This window comes from Brachionichthys hirsutus, chromosome 18 (assembly GCF_040956055.1).
Source record: "Brachionichthys hirsutus isolate HB-005 chromosome 18, CSIRO-AGI_Bhir_v1, whole genome shotgun sequence".
Classification (NCBI taxonomy): Eukaryota; Metazoa; Chordata; class Actinopteri; order Lophiiformes; family Brachionichthyidae; genus Brachionichthys; species Brachionichthys hirsutus.
Genome location: NC_090914.1, coordinates 3,528,236 through 3,544,183, shown reverse-complemented (window position 1 = coordinate 3,544,183; position 15,948 = coordinate 3,528,236). Strand labels below are relative to the sequence as shown.

The 15,948-nt window shown below is 40.9% G+C and overlaps 2 protein-coding genes across 2 annotated transcripts; one reads left to right on the top strand and one right to left on the bottom strand.

Moving 5' to 3' along the window:
• Positions 1–670: 670 nt before the first annotated feature.
• Positions 671–7,342, bottom strand: qpct (glutaminyl-peptide cyclotransferase). The gene is made up of 7 exons (XM_068752227.1): positions 7,211–7,342; positions 6,171–6,317; positions 5,731–6,012; positions 2,747–2,914; positions 2,130–2,229; positions 1,651–1,767; positions 671–1,571 (listed from the first exon to the last, which is right to left on the bottom strand). The coding sequence occupies exons 1-7, from the start codon at positions 7,340–7,342 to the stop codon at positions 1,390–1,392; spliced, it is 1,128 nt and encodes a 375-aa protein (XP_068608328.1). The 3' UTR covers positions 671–1,389.
• A 490-nt stretch (positions 7,343–7,832) lies between these two features.
• mocs3 (molybdenum cofactor synthesis 3) lies at positions 7,833–12,810 on the top strand. Its single transcript, XM_068751968.1, has 13 exons — positions 7,833–7,925; positions 8,692–8,824; positions 8,915–9,007; positions 9,537–9,657; positions 9,919–9,993; positions 10,137–10,254; positions 10,327–10,435; positions 10,519–10,581; positions 11,009–11,172; positions 11,307–11,354; positions 11,809–11,905; positions 12,026–12,133; positions 12,623–12,810. Exons 1-13 carry the CDS (start codon positions 7,833–7,835, stop codon positions 12,778–12,780), a joined length of 1,380 nt encoding a protein of 459 aa, XP_068608069.1. The 3' UTR covers positions 12,781–12,810.
• The last annotated feature ends 3,138 nt before the right edge of the window (positions 12,811–15,948 follow it).

Genomic DNA, 15,948 nt, shown 5'->3' with positions numbered 1-15,948 from the left:
ATCTGAATAATTTTGGTGATGAATGACAGATACAAAGCCTCTGTCAAGGATTAACAGAAGACCCAGCAAGAGCACAGAAACAAAAGCAGAAGTAGCATGGGCCTGTGTGTGATTAGCACAACATTAGATGGGGGGGAAACAAGTCATCCATTAAGACAAGGTATACAGTATGTAGGTGCACATTGTTGTCAGGCGTCAAAAACACTTCTGACTGCAACAAATGGGAGATTAGAGGTATGCTCAGTTCTCATGGGAATAGGCTGGATTAAAAAGGATTTACCGTGTAATTCAGGGGAGGTCCTCCGTGATGGGATTAAGTGAATCTTGGGATTGTTGTTGAGGTGAGGCGGTGGGATGGATGGGGTGACTGTTCTGTTGGAGAGCAGAAGGCTCAAGCTTCAGCATTGTGAGAATGAAAGTTCTACAAAGTAGATGTAGAACTGGAAGTGTGATATTTGCTATTCTTGCTCTCTTAGAATTACAGATAACTTTATCACGTTGTCTCAGACTAGGTTACTTTAGATTAAGAAAGAGACTGAGCATCAGAGCCACTCTAACTCCATAATCCAGTGGAATACAAGGACTTGTATGAATAAATAAACTCTTGCATGATATCCCGTGTATTCTGCGGTAACATTTATTTGAGTCTCAAAAACACAGGAAGTCCAGGTTTTGCACTGTATATTATGCTGGGATTTACATAAAAACATTGGTCCAATAATGTCATATTTGCAAATAGATGAAAAAGCAGCACAGGAAGTTATCAAATTTCCTGTCTGAGATGACAGGATGTGAAGTGCTAAATCTGTAGTTAATACATATAAACCCACTTCCTAGTTCGCTCTATTAACAATGAACAGATTTACTACATAAAAGGAAATGTCACATACCCTATAGCTGAAACACACAAGGCAATATATATATATATATATTCACTCCACATGGCTCTTTCCCCCTCTTTCCCCTGTTTGAGATTCCACATCCTCCACATTAGCATTGAGACTAAGATGCCCCTCATAGTGTAAAGGAGGGGTTTGGTCTGCAATAAAGAGAGCAGTGTAGTTAAAAACACACAGGAGGTCCTTTGTGCTAATTTGTGTTGCTGGTGGCCTGACAATGAGATGAAGCTTTAAAGCCTGTCAAAAAAGAATTTGGGAGGAGAAAACCTTTCACACAGACCAAAGGATCACAAACAAACCCAGGTTTTCAAACAAAGACTAAATAAACAAAGACTAAATTACATCAGGCTACATCTACTATATGTAAATGGTTTCCTGCGTGCATTACCCAGCTGGTATACAACAATAAGGACAAATACACATTGTTGATGATACAGTTCATTCTTTCAGTCTTTAAAATAAAGTAATAATGAAATCCTAAGCTTGTCTTTCAAAGGGAATTTTGCGGAGTTGTGGGGATCACAGGTCTGGCATTGAGGTACTCAAGAACAAAAATCTGCAGGATCCTATTGAGGTTCTGAATGCTGGAGCGATCCAAGTTCTGCTCGTTGTCATCAAACGTGTGCCACACGGCCGGGAAGGGTGACGGGATCAGGTGGAGGACACGCACGCCTGGAAGGGGAGGCGCAGGATGATCGTTACGACACGCTGTGACAGAATTTGCAATGTTTGCGTTACTTGGTGTGTATACCTCTGTTCAGGAACGGTATGTGATCATCCTGTATGTGGCCAATAGGTCGATCAGGCCAGAAATATTGCACGCTGGTAGGATGATCCACAAGCAGCTCCATGGAGTGTAAACGCTTTTCTGGAGCCGTAAGAAATGGGAAGAGAGTGAAGAAATGCATATATTGTTTGAGTTATTTTTCTTTTTAAACAGCTTTTCTTTTTATTAGCAATTCAAAAACAAAACGGAAAAAAGTGCCGAAGTTGGTCCGAAATTACTCCATAAGAGTAGTGATCAGACTTTTGGGTGTGGTTTGATTAATTCCAGATAGAGCTGCCGACGTAAACACAAGAACCCAAACGAGTCAGGACTGAGATAAATATGGATCCTCTACTGTGCAGTCAGCAGTACGATGTGACAAAAGACATGGCCTCCATATGATAATAACAGGAAGAACGCTAATGTGATGTCCAGTGTTACTCAACAATAGTAAAACCATTTACCAATGTTCTGCAGTCTGGACAGCCAGTGCGTTGTACTGGGGAACTGGTTGCCGAAGTGTGGGGTGGGGGCCCCGATCAGATCCAGCAGAACAAACAGATCCTGGGGGAGAAGAAATATTCTGACGATAGGTCGCTCACAAGAAACCAGCTTCCCATAATAATCACACCTCAGAGCCCCTGCTTAGAATGCCGTGCTTCAACACGATAACATCAAAGCTCCATGTTATCACTGCAAGGCGAAGCGAAACACACCCATCAGACTAAGTGCACGCAGAAACACGTGCACGCTCTAGTTTCTTGAAGATACTATCTGCTTTATCTCCAGATACAGAAACATAACGCAATAAAATGACATTCACTGTTGAAAAAAAAAAACCCCACTACGTCTGACATCAAGATATTTGAGTCTTCCATATTGAAAAAGGAGCAGCTCTCTGAATTCTTCAAAATACAAAGCTATTTCAGGCCCCGGCCTCCCGTGTCTGCGTGGGTGGCGTGTAAGAGGGGATCAGAGATAAGGAGCTTGTACTCAAACTGACGTGGGCTAACAAAGGGATGATCTTGGGCGTGATGAAGTGATTATGATAATCTCATGCAGTTTGGGGCTGTGGTTTTACTATGCCGTGCAGTTGGTTAGTGTCTGTGGCTCCAGAAGGGTGAGGGGTGGTCTCCATCTTCCGGGCCAGATGGCGAGAGCCGTAGAGGGAATCTGAGGGTGTCCAATGGAAAAGAGCCTCCTCCCCATCGAAGAAGACCAACTGCAAGGTCAGATCGGGACTGGATAGCTGAGAAGAAGACAGGAAGAAGTTTTGGACACATCATTTTGGATCTTTAGAGTTTTGCTGCCCCCTTGTGGTTTTACAGTAATGGTGAGCCAAATGCTGCCTCAAGCTTTTATATACTGTATATATTCAGTATATATATATACACCATATACCTTCATGCAGGGTCAGTTAATTCCCTTTTCTTACAGTAGGAGTAGGCATAATGTTTTATGGCAATCCAACTCTTTAGGAAATGATTCAGTATATATATATATATACACATATACAGTATACACACACATATACAGTACATATTGTCTTTGAACCGAAAACAATATTTCCCAATTAAAATCTTGTATATTTTTTGTAAAACGTTTTCAGAAGTACCTCCTTTAATTTTACACAAAATCTCATTCCACACATACAGATTATATTCTGACCTAGAATCTAAACAATATTTTCCGATTTTTCTCGAATACAAATAGACAAACAAACTGACACCAGTTCATACTGTATTACCTTTCCCTTCTTAGCAGAGGTTATATAATTCTCAAATAGTAAGTTCCTCAATGTAATTCATCAGTAACAATATTGATTATCTGTCCGTCTCCATGGCAGCTAATGTATTTGCATTCAGGGTGACTTCTATTCCCACAGTGACCTTTGGGACGGACAGCTGAGTCTGATAAACATGTCTCTTTGTGATCACTGCCTGCCCAATAGTCAGCGGTCTGAGCTCCATTGTGACAGGAAAAGGGTAGCGGATGAAGCCGCAGGAATACTAAGAGCTTCATCAGAATCAGTTGTTTGTGAAGCTACGTAATATAGATAAGAGGGAACAAATTCCAACAAAACAAAATTATACAAAACCATGAAATAGGCTAATATAAAGGAATACAGTAATACCTTGACATACGAGTCTAATTCGTTCCTGGGCCGAGCTCTTAACTCAAATCACTCGTATGTCAAATCAATTTTACCCATATAAAATAACTGAAAACAATTGAATCTGTTCCGTCTGTCTAAAAACACACAAATCAATGTGTTTTGTGTTCTTGATAGATTACTTTGGGCACAGCGAAGGTGTGTAGAAAGCTATACGTGCAGTCCATTTACCATTTGATAGCGTCGTCATTCTAATATTTTTCATAAAAAACCTTTTGGATTGAAATCAAGTGTTGTCGTGTTATTCGTTTTGATCGTTTTTCATTGTTTGACTTGAGCTGTTCTAGTAATATGACTTATTACATAAAAACCTCCATCATCACCCAATCTTATTAACAAGCTAACGTAACTAGCTTGTTGTGAATTTCAGATGCAACTAAAGAGCAAGCGACTTAAAATTAAACAATTTCCATTACATAATAAGTATATAATACGCTTTCAGCAGGAGTTCATATTTAATAGGTTGCCTGTTGAAAACTTGTATTTTCTTCGTTTTACAGCATAATTAGCAATGCTAACTCGAGCCTAGCTAACAGTAACGCTATTTATTTACCTTCTCTCGATGCCATGATGTTATAATCAATATAGCTCATTTTCTCGATTCTGCAGCAGCGTCGAAATAGTTTGAATATATACTGAAACTACACTTTAATTAACAGGAGACATTTTAACACAAAGAAATATTCTGTAACTCATAACACTGGTCGGTCGCTGTGAAACGTCATCACGCAGGAGCGTAACTCCACACACGTCATCTTTCGCTCACGCGGTCAATGCTTTGTTTACTTTGTTGCATATTTGACCTACATTCCGCTGACGCCGTCAACTTTGACCTACATTCCGCTGATCCCGTCAACTTTGACCTAGATTTTTGACCTAAATACCTAAACGTAATTAGAATGCTGGAAATTGGGATATTATTATTATTTATTATATATATTTATATATATAATACATAATTATATATTTATATATATAAATAAATAATACTATATATTATTATTATTGCCGATAATAATAATACTAATAATAATATATATATAATTAATAATACTAATTATTATTATATATATATATAATAAATAATAATACTAATTATAATATGTATATAATTATTATTATTATTAATAATAATATATATATATATACATATATATAAATAAATTGCTCCTATGCCGAGGTATTACTGTAGAGTCGACAATATGGATGAAATCTTTTACACATTTTATCAACTGACAATTAAAATACCCAAATGTTAACCTTGACAATTATCTGTGAGTGATTTCAGTGTAAATCAAGTCTGTTTTTAAATATTCACTTGTACCACATGGGGTGGCATGTACCTTCCTTGGCATTAACGTGAGCAGCATGTGTATTTTAAGGCCAAATCCACAGAAAGAAATCAATACGCAGCAGGAAATAGTCCAAAACCAATGCACCAGAAATACCAATTTGATCATGTTTACTAAAAAAGAAAGTGTTGTGCCATTTCAAGAGTTTGCTTTTTTTTAATTTTTTTTTATTGAAGTCGGTAGTACCGGTAGTAATATTCGCTACCCGTTATCCATATCTACATCTTCAGTGTGTTGAAGAGGTAAGACTGTTTAAAAGTACTTAACATGTGCTTTAGTTTAGATTTTTTCATCAAATTTGCTGACAAGATGAAACATAGAATACCATCTTTATCTTTTAATTGCTGACCTGGATTTTTTTGGCTGCTGATGTTACTGCATTACCACAATGAATCAGTGCTGGTCACAATCACGAAAGCTAACATCTCCATGTCACCTGACTGTCTTTGAAATTTTGATATACAAATAGAGAGGAAAATACAATATCTGTTTGAGCTTACTGTCTACTGCAGCTTTAAAATCACACGCTGATATCCTCACCTTCTGAGCTTTCAGTTCTTCATCCAGGGATCGGGCCAGCTCCAACATCATGGCACAAGGAACAGCAGAATCAGTGGCGCCTTGGAACTCCCTCCCATGCCATTGTGGAGGGTAGTACTTGGAGTCATAGTGACAGGCCAGGACCAGGCGGCGTTTAGCTGATGGGTTGAGGGTGGCAATTAGGTTCACAAAGGGCAGTTGGCCATAAGGCGTCTGTGACATAAACCTATCCTCTGTCACCTCCCAGCCTGCTCCCAGTGAACCGAGGGCTGTTTTGATATGCTGTGACCACAAGCAAAGATCTCATGTTAGTAATATGAATTCACCACGTACCTCACCAATTGTCTTTTTTTATGAAGCAAAAGGAACAATATTTTATTTTATTGCAAAATAAGTGTATATATAAATGGGTGGTGAAAATAAACTGTGCACACACTCACCTCCTGCACGGTGTGGCTACCTGTAGAGCCTGGATACCTGGTGATGAGCAACGGCCTCAGGTCCCTCAGCCACATCTGGTCCAGGTCGGTGTGAGAGAGGGCTGCACGGACCTCATCTTGTGTGAGAGTGAGAGCTTGATGATGGAGCTGGATATTATCAATAAAGAGGCAAGGTAGCACAAAGAGATTAGTGACAGGTCCACTGCTATTGCAGAGTAGCCATTTACAGTGGCACAAGCTTGATTAAACTTAAGATCATTACAATTAAAGCATAAACATTCAACAAAAACATCCTGTTTGAGTTGGAGCCATGATACAACATGGTGTCGGGTGACTATAACTACAGGCCAGTAATTACAGGCCTTTTACAAAAAAACCATAATCATGTGGTCACACAGAATGAAGATGGTCATCTAAAGAACTAGGCTGAGAAGGGGTTAAAGAGGGGTCCACTTTATAGTCTATAAATACCAAGACCTGCAATTGGAGGATCAATGATGATGACTATGCTACCATAGCAACTAGGCAAAGAAGTGAGAGAAGAAGAATACAAAGGAAGACCATTAATGGCCAGACATACCCAGGCGTGTCTCAGGGGCATTATACAAGATTGTTGGGAAACAGGCCAGATTATTGTTGGACAATCTAAATCTGGGTGCATTACTTTTCTCATATTAAATAGTCGAAGCAATGGCCTATCTTTATATTAAAAAAAAAATGCTTGCAGGCAAATAACTACAATATGAATATATGTGACTTTATTTACATACAATTCAAATAATTTTCGAGCAATCAGTATCGGGTATTTTGAAATCAAAAATTAAATATGAATAAAATATTTTGAGTCAGTCAATACTTGTAAGCATTATTTTGAGCCTTGTGGGAAAAAGTAGGCAGCGTGACAAAATTGCAACAAAAAAAAAAACTTGCATGTGGCAAGTTTGAAAAAATTGCACCACTTCTCAAAACTGTTTTCCTGAGCGTCAGTACAATTATGACTAGAATATATGAATAGATTATTTTTTTCATTTTAGACCAACCTTTTCTTGTGTCCAAGGAATCCTTTCGTTGCAGTGGCTGAATGCCACACAGACAGCGACGCTGTAAAATAAACGCAGCATGGAGGGATTGGGTCTTCGCTCAGCCATCGCTGTTGACGCTTTTCTCCACATTCCTGTCTCCGCTTACAGATCATGTGAAAGGCAGGAGGGAGGACCCGGAGCTCTCGAAAAACCACAGCGCGTCACTCCCCGTGCGTGTGAGCGTGTGCGCGCTTCAGCCCACTGGAATCACATCCTTTATCGTCCTTTGAAAATTGTTCTTTGTCGATCACAAATGAGCCTCGACATATTTGCAGCATGGAGTGGATACGTTTAATTTAACACACGCTTTTAACAGGATATAATATCCAATTTAACATAAAGAAGGGGCGGTTAAGAGCTATACATTCTAAAATCTAATTAGTTGAAAGCACTTTAAGACATATACTTTCTTTTCTTCTGTATTTTATTTCTCAAGATTACTGCATTCGTTAATTTGTGTATTTATTTAATGACTAGCACGATAAGGCAAGTCCTTAGTACGTCACTTATGACGTAGTGCAAAGGTCACGTGGTCAACCCGGATGTTTTTCCCCTCCATCGTCGCGTTACACCGGCAGCAATGGCCGAGGAGGTCGGCTCCCTGAGGGCGCAGCTGGAGGAGAGAGAGAAAGAGATTGCGGCTCTCAAATATAAACTAGCACAGCTAGAAAAGGTGCGAATGTCGCTGAGCGCTCGTTAATTTAAGATAGTTGTTCACATTTTAACTTTCTCCTGTACACGCGCGTTTGTGTCTCCTCTCTGCGTCATCTCAACTCCCACGTCGATATGCTGCGGTTTAATGTTGTTAAAGTCGCATCGTTGTGCGAGCAAGCATGGTTTAGACGGTTTATTGGCAAAATACACTGTTAATGAGTTCTAATCAAATCAAACATTAATGGTTTTAATAGTTAAATACATCAGAGTTAAATGTTATTGTCAACATTCAGCTCTTAAATCTTCTTGTAATTATTTCTACATGCACGTCTCAGAATGACTCAGCTGAACAACAAAGGAGCTTTGTGTTTGATATCATTCCTCACCAGAGCACACATTTGCAAGTCAGATGCTTTAAAAAATAAAAAAATACAAATAATGGTTCCAAACTTCGTAGACAAACTTGGATGCGACCGGGTGCCAACATTTTCTTCCTCTTAAAGCTTAACTTTAAATAAAGGTCTAAACTCTGTGACCTTCATCACATTTGATGGAAAAAAAAAAAAGTATTTGGACCCAGAAGCTCAAAACTATTTAAACTAGATGCAAAAAATATTTTAGATGCTGTTCTGTGGGCCAATGAAAGATGATTCCTTTGCCTAACTCACGCATGACAGACAAACTGTGGCTTGGTCAAATTAAAGAGAGAACACAGGGGGCCCACACTCCAAAGCTCCCATTTTAAACCTGTCTCTTACGTCCCATGTGCATAATTCCTCCCTCAGGATGATGGATCGGTCCTGGAGCTGTGTGACAAAGTAACACCCCTGACCCCTCTGAAAGCTAAAGCAGCCCTCAGCAATGAAGACATCATGCGTTACAGCAGGCAGCTCCTCCTGCCCGAGCTGGGCGTACAAGGTACGGATGGCGTTATTCTGATAGGCGGCGCGTTAAGCATTTCTGTCAGGTGAGATTTACGGTGTGAGAATCTTATCTGCATCCCCCCAGGCCAGCTAAACCTATCCAAGACATCGGTGCTCGTTGTGGGCTGTGGAGGACTGGGCTGCCCCCTGGCACAGTATCTTTCAGCTGCAGGCATCGGTGGGTCAAATCATTGAGGCGTCTATCTATTGACATATATTTTGCTTTATTGCTGTGAGAACATCTTTAGCTGCAAACTATTAGTTTAAAGTCGGCAACCTCGTTCACCTCTCATACACCTTGTGCCTATTGAAACCTGACGAGGGGAATGCCGATGGGAATGAGCCTTTCAGCTAACTCGGGTGTATTTACTTTCTGTTGAGAATTGATTAATACACATTGTCCCTTTCTAAAAATAAAGAATTTGAAAACACCTGTAGGAGCGAGTTTTGCAACTGTACGTATTCATTTCACTGAAAAAGCTAAGGTAAAGAGCCTACTCAGAGATTTTAGTTATTCTGGGAAATCTGTTTTCTCTCATATCAGGTATAATTGTTTTTAAGTTTTAAATGGCATTGTGTTGATTCGTGGTCAGTTTTCAGGATGCCACTTAATTTGCTCAGTGGATGCAAAAGGCAGCAATAAGATAGTTCTTTGATGATAAAGTTTCGTCTGCCTGGAATGAATTCTTGGGTTCGTGTCTCCGCAGGGCGCCTGGGCCTGCTGGACTACGATGAGGTGGAGCTCAGTAACCTGCACAGACAGGTGCTTCACGGGGAAAAGAACCAGGGCCAAGCTAAGGCTCTGTCTGCAGCCAATGCAGTTAAAAGGTACTGAATGGTGCCTGCTGCTCACACTGGAGTGCACACCACAGCCTGCAAATATTGTGTTAACCTGCTACTTGGAGACAGCTAACAGCTGGTTTTTATTGCCTTCCCACCCTCACACTGAGACCGCTGTGCTCAACATCCACGTTGTGTGATCACGGCCATACGGGGGCGCCGTCTCTCTAATACTGCAATACTCTTAATTTTCTTCTCCATATTTCATCCAGTAGAATTTACTGTATGAATAATGTGATGTGTCTACAGATTGAACTCGACCATTGAGTGCATTCCCTACCACCTTCAGCTCTCACCAGAGAATGCCTTGCTGCTCGCCCAACAGTATCCTGCCGCGAACCCTTCAACCTGTTACACAGACAAGAATCTGCCATTTTTTTAAAGTAAAGATGATGCTAGAAATTAAAATGGATAATCGCTACATCTGACCAACCAGTATGTAAAGCCCTTGATGTTTCCGACCTCATGTATGACATTGTGGCTGATTGCTCAGACAATGCGCCCACGCGTTATCTGGTGAACGATGCCTGTGTGCTCAGCGGCAAGCCTTTGGTTTCAGCGAGCGCTCTGAGGATGGAGGGGCAGGTAAGGTGGAAATCATCCCCACAGTTCCACTGAAACTGGAACGTTGCTAATTTCTGCTTGATGTTTGTGTAGCTGACCGTGTATAACTACCGCGGAGGGCCCTGCCACAGATGTCTGTTCCCGGTACCGCCTCCCCCAGAGACGGTGACTAACTGTTCTGACGGAGGGGTGTTGGGAGTGGGTGAGTCTTGTGCCCTTCCTTGCCCCGGAACCATTTTACGGTGTGTAAATGGAGGTTGGTTAAATGTTCAAATGCTCTTAAAGTTCCAGGGATAATGGGCTGCGTTCAGGCTTTGGAAGTCCTGAAGATTGCTTCTGGACAAATCTGTATCTTTTTAACTCCCACATTACACACAGTACCTGCTCTGGTCATTTTGTTGCCTAATATCGGCCTTTTCTGCGCAATCATTTGGCTGAATCAACAGCTCCCGAAAGTGTTTCATTAGTGGGAAGTTAAGTTTTTATCCCCGCCTGATAAAATAAAGTAGTTCCAGGCAGCGATATTGTTTTTGTAATCTCTGAACTCTGTTGACTCCTACTTTTAATTTTGAGTGGATCTGCTCTGGCTGCAGTTTTCTCATGCTAATATTAAGACTCGCGTCAGATGAAGGATTTTCTTCTACCGTACTCTCTGACTAGCATTGTGTAATACCAATGCAGCACTTGGCCTTTTATTTGTCAAGTGGGGATGTTTTGCTTGGCATGTTGTTACTATGCACCAAAAGTGGCGTTTTCCTTGACCGGGGCGTGGCAGCATCCTACGGCCAGCAGCTGTTGATGTTTGATGCTCAAGACGCCAGATTCAGGTCCATCAAGTTGCGCCCGAAGCAGGCTGGCTGTGCAGTGTGCGGAGAGAACCCCAGTGTGACCCAGCTTTCGGACTACGAGGCGTTCTGTGGGGCTGCTGCCACCGATAAGGTTTGTCCAAAAAAGATGAAGCAAATGTGTTTTTGGAGTGATTTTCTTACATTCTGGGATTTGCCATGTGTTGCGTATCACATTTAGTCTACTTATAGGAAAACGCTCTTATTTCCTGATCTGCTGCGTTTCAGTGCCGTAAACTCAGCCTCCTTTCCAGAGATCAGAGGATCACAGTACAGGTGGGGAACATGCCGTGACTCCCTGTATTTAGTGCTGCTTATTTTATAATTACTCACAATTTTCGTTTTGCATTCATGAACTGATTATATCTATATACTGACCCAGTATAATAATAATACGTTCTATTTGGCGGTGTCAGCGGACTCGATCTGTTTATGTTTCTGCAGAGTTGGCACTTCCAAACCCACTTGCGTCATTAAGTGTGAAAAGATTGCAATCATGATTGATTGGCCTGTAATCGTGATTGTGAAAGGGCCCCAGTTAGAAACAGTTTTGTTTCCTGTAATTTAAGTTAAAAATGGTAATTAGTTTTCAAATCCAAAGAGCATTTCAATGTTTGCTGTGAGTAATTTTGGTCTCCCATTTCAACTATGGATATGAATCAGTTTTCCAGAAGACACACTGTTATTATGAAGTAACTATGCATTAATGACCGTTCAGATGTAATTCCAGGATTATAAATCCATACTGGATAATGCAGAGCCCCATCTCCTGCTGGATGTGCGCCCCCGTGTGGAGGTGGATATATGCAGCTTACCTTTCTCTCTCAGTATCCTTTTTCTAATGGAGGAACAACGCTAATCTAATTTTGTCATGATTCTGAATAGTCTCATTCAAGTTCATCCTGTTACCCCATATCTGTGACTACTGCCCTTTATACAGCTACCAGACATTCCTCTATCAAATTTAGAGGCGAGGAAATGTGAACATATTCGATTACTCCAGGAGCGAATCAGCCATTTGAAACGGCAGATGGGAGGTGACTGCCGGCCTCCAGGTGACATGTCAAAACACAATTAAGGGCCAGTATGTGTACTTTAGAATGAACGGACGCTTAGAGCCTCTTATGCATATTTATGGTCCTCCATGTGGGCCTACATAGGCTGGCAGGAGGATTATTTTGGGCAGCCACTAGCGGGTTGTAATGGGGTTGCTAGGTGACTCCGGTTCCAAAACAAGTGTAGCCCACCTGAGCAGCAGGACTGTTAGAGAAATTAAAATTCAAAAAATGTTTTTATGTTGCTTTGCATAATCATTGCCTCGAATTGACTTTATCAATGAGCTAAATTTAACCTAGTATGCTTAGATCGTTTGATACGTTTTTGTATTATATAATCATATTCTGCATAATGAACTTCGTATGATGTCACAAACGGTTACTTGTTGTCACTTGTGTACAGAAGACAATTAAGCTTCAGTGTGTTGATGCTGATTAATGATTAAAGTTGTTTAGCGCTTATCTGTGTTCTCTCTCTTCTTCCTTCAGTGTACGTCGTCTGTAAGTTGGGTAACGACTCTCAGAAAGCGGTGCAGGTTGTGGAGAAGATGAGCGGAACAGAAGTGGACAGCATCACAGTGAAAGACATCTGTGGAGGCCTCATGGCTTGGGCACAGAAAATAGACCCCGCCTTTCCAAAATATTAATGCATTTTATCGTTAATAAATTCTGTACTTTTGTCATTCTTGCCGCTTTTTTGTCTTATTGGCATCTATTCTTAATACTGTGCTTTCAGGTAGGCTCTTTAAGGTCGATTGTTAAATATCACATACCGAGTGTAACAATGGAAGCAGCTCCGTCCCACTGTAAGGTGTAGCTGCGTTACATTTCAGAAGCCCTTTATGTATCAGTCCATCCATAGACAGGCTCTCAGGAACTAATTAACACTTTTCCATGTTGGTGTACTTAAGCAGTCAGACGGCTATCTTTCATTTAAGCCTCTTAAAATCTTTATGAGCTGAGAGCTACAGTAAAGATTGAAAGCCACCACAAAGTAAGAAGGGGGCGAACAGGGTGATGCATTTTGTCCGTCCTGAAAAGACTTTCTCAACAAAACGTTCTACACTCGACAGTCACATCCTGGAAGTGCTGCCTTTTGCCATGAAGGAACTTTTCATCGTTTAAAACAAGTTGAATTTAGACCCGAGTGCGATTTGTCTGATGAAAGTTCCTGAAAAATAACTGTAAGGACTCGAGTATTGTTTTACACAATTCCCATGTGCTGGAGAGTAGCCTCTTGATATTCCGATTTTTAACACTTCATTTCTTTTTTTTTAATTTATACATTTTAGCTTTAAGCTCAATTTTCAAAAAACGCATTGAAATTTAAAGTGAAGATATTAAATCATTTCCAATTTTCTTTAATGAAAACACACCTCATTACTGATAAGGTGAAATCAATCCATTTCTCACTTATTTTATTTGGCATGACGGAATTGAAATAACGGAAAAGGAAACGCACATGCGCAGTGGCTCTAGTTCGGCCATTGCTTCACAGGGACTTGTAGTTCAAGTTTCATTCGCCACACATGCAAAGTAAGTCAAGCGGAGTTAACAAAAAGACTCCAAGCCCCAGCGACGGTCGCTGCCCCCCCCTCATCGAGCGGGATGGGAGGGGGCGAGTAGTCAGTCACAGCTGGAAGGATAATAAGATGCGCATGAATTTACAATCTGGAATAAAAGATAAGGGAAAATAAATGGACGGCTCGGTTAGTCTTGGCGCTTCTGTGCGTAAATCTCATGCGTCTTTTGTCGTGCGTCGACGACGACGCTGCGTTCCGGTGTGCGCTTTGTATGAAAGTTCAGACTTGGGACTGCGCTGTCCTCAAGTTGATGGAGTCAAGAAGTTTCTTCAGTCCGCTCACAATGGAGAGAAAAGCGCCCTTCGCAGACTGTGAAGGTAAAGTATTATATTCAAATGAAATATATTTCGGGGTACTTTGTTTTTTATTTCGACGCATGGCTCGGCTGCAACAAAGCGCCCCTTTCAACGCGTAAATTCGGCTCTTGTATAACTTGTTTTTGCTTCGCATTCCGACTCTGGTTGTGTTTCTGCCAGCCAGCTCAATCGAAAGTAGGAGGTGTGCAGATGTTCGGAAGCTTCGGTTCCAGATGTTGGTGGAGGTTGAAGTCTTTAACCCTTAAAAAGAAATCAACCTTTACGCGTCTTTTATATACCGGTGTTTTCTGTTGTGACGCGAGCAAGAACACCTGTTGTATTTTAATATGTTGTGCCAGCCAAAAAAAGATAAACGTCGACGGTGGATTTAATTCTAATGTTGATATTACGCACGGAGACGTTCAGTTTCCGCTGCTGATAGCGCGGCGTTAGCTTGGAGCTAACCTTTTGGGGGGAGGCACAATCCCAAAAAAACAATGTAAGGGCGAGAAGAAGAGCAACACAAGACAAGGAATAACCCGGAGGTTAAAAAAAAAAAAAAAAAAACCCTGAAGTTTCACTTTAACAGAGACGGTTCTGCACGCCTGCGCAAAAACAATGAGGTAACCTCCTCTCCTCACATCTTGGCGCTGTTCGTCAGAGGCAAAGTATGCGGCGATAAAAATGCGCAGCCATGTGACGTTTGTGTGTGTGAGAGAGCGTGCCTTTTGTGTGTGTGTGTTAAATTAAAAGATAGTCCTAAGTATTAAATCTTGATTTGTACTGTTCTCCATCAGCCGAGCCTCACTGCTCTAAAGTTAATCCGATCTATTTGATTTAACGTGGCTTCATATTGGACCTACACAAAAGACGCACTGTCTGGTTGACTTGCTGGTCCTGGCTTATTAAACACTATGATCAGTGTTTATGTTAACGCAGTGTTTGAAGAATGAAGCTGTTGTTGTTGTTGTTTTCCTTCAACTTCCTCTACATTTCATGAACTCGGAGTCAAAATCAGTCTGGAGAGAGGAGGTGCGCTTTTATATATATAAATATTTTTTATCTTTGTAGGTCAGGTGCAAAATTCAACTTGAAATTCCTCGCAAGATGGATAAATGTCGGGAAGGTAGAATTCACTTTTTTCCTGCATCTGGTGTTGTTGGCGAGCTGACGCAGCGAGAAAATTCCTTCAATGCGAAGAGCCAAAAGATAACAAAAAAAAAAACACACAAAAAAGGGGTGCTTCCACACCTTAGCAAGTTGTGCAGTGGAAATAAAAGACAATGCACCACAAAAAAGTCAAGAACAAGAGTCATGTTTTTGTTTTTGGCTGCTCACTGCTCAGTCACCGGCTCACTCTGTGCAGCCTAATGTAGGGCACTGGCCAGGGAACGCAGAAAGAGATCAATGGGAAAGCATCAATACTGCACGCCTTTGAAGTAAACAGCTGTTTACATTTGGAGCCAAACAAGAGAAACGTTATCACATGATTAAAATAATGGGCCCTGTTTATAAGCAGTTATACAACACAGTTATTTTCTTTTCTTTGCTAAAACAAAAAATAATGTCATTTTCTGGGTGTTGCGTCGGATGATTTCATTTTAAGGTCGGACCGTTCAATGGAATGAAAGATTCAGTATATGAACCAGATGTTTCTCAACAGTAATCATGTATATAAATATATATATATATAATGTTTTATTTGTGTGTGTATTTGTTCTGACAGGCTTCCTGTGGTCGGAGTGGATTACTGACATGACGGAGAATCAACACTCCGGGATATGAAGTTTGTTGCAGGGATTTCACTGCAGCGGTTTGTGGTTCATTCAGGGACTTTGTCTACCACCTAGTGAATAAATGTGATCTCAGCTGGGCAGATTGACAATTATCCTCTTAATTTATAAGCAGCAATGCCATGTTGATGAAGGCGCAGAGC

What these genes read in the sequence shown, in the direction of transcription:
- mocs3 (XM_068751968.1), top strand. Translation starts at nt 7,833, where the DNA reads ATGGCCGAGGAGGTCGGCTCCCTGAGGGCGCAGCTGGAGGAGAGAGAG. An exon ending in GCCCGAGCTGGGCGTACAAG is followed by an intron (nt 8,825 to 8,914) that starts GTACGGATGGCG and finishes GCATCCCCCCAG; the next exon opens with GCCAGCTAAACCTATCCAAG. An exon ending in GATTGCTTCTGGACAAATCT is followed by an intron (nt 10,582 to 11,008) that starts GTATCTTTTTAA and finishes GGGGCGTGGCAG; the next exon opens with CATCCTACGGCCAGCAGCTG.
- qpct (XM_068752227.1), bottom strand. Translation starts at nt 7,342, where the DNA reads ATGTGGAGAAAAGCGTCAACAGCGATGGCTGAGCGAAGACCCAATCCC. An exon ending in GTAGCCACACCGTGCAGGAG is followed by an intron (nt 6,013 to 6,170) that starts GTGAGTGTGTGC and finishes TTGTGGTCACAG; the next exon opens with CATATCAAAACAGCCCTCGG. An exon ending in CATACCGTTCCTGAACAGAG is followed by an intron (nt 1,572 to 1,650) that starts GTATACACACCA and finishes CTCCCCTTCCAG; the next exon opens with GCGTGCGTGTCCTCCACCTG.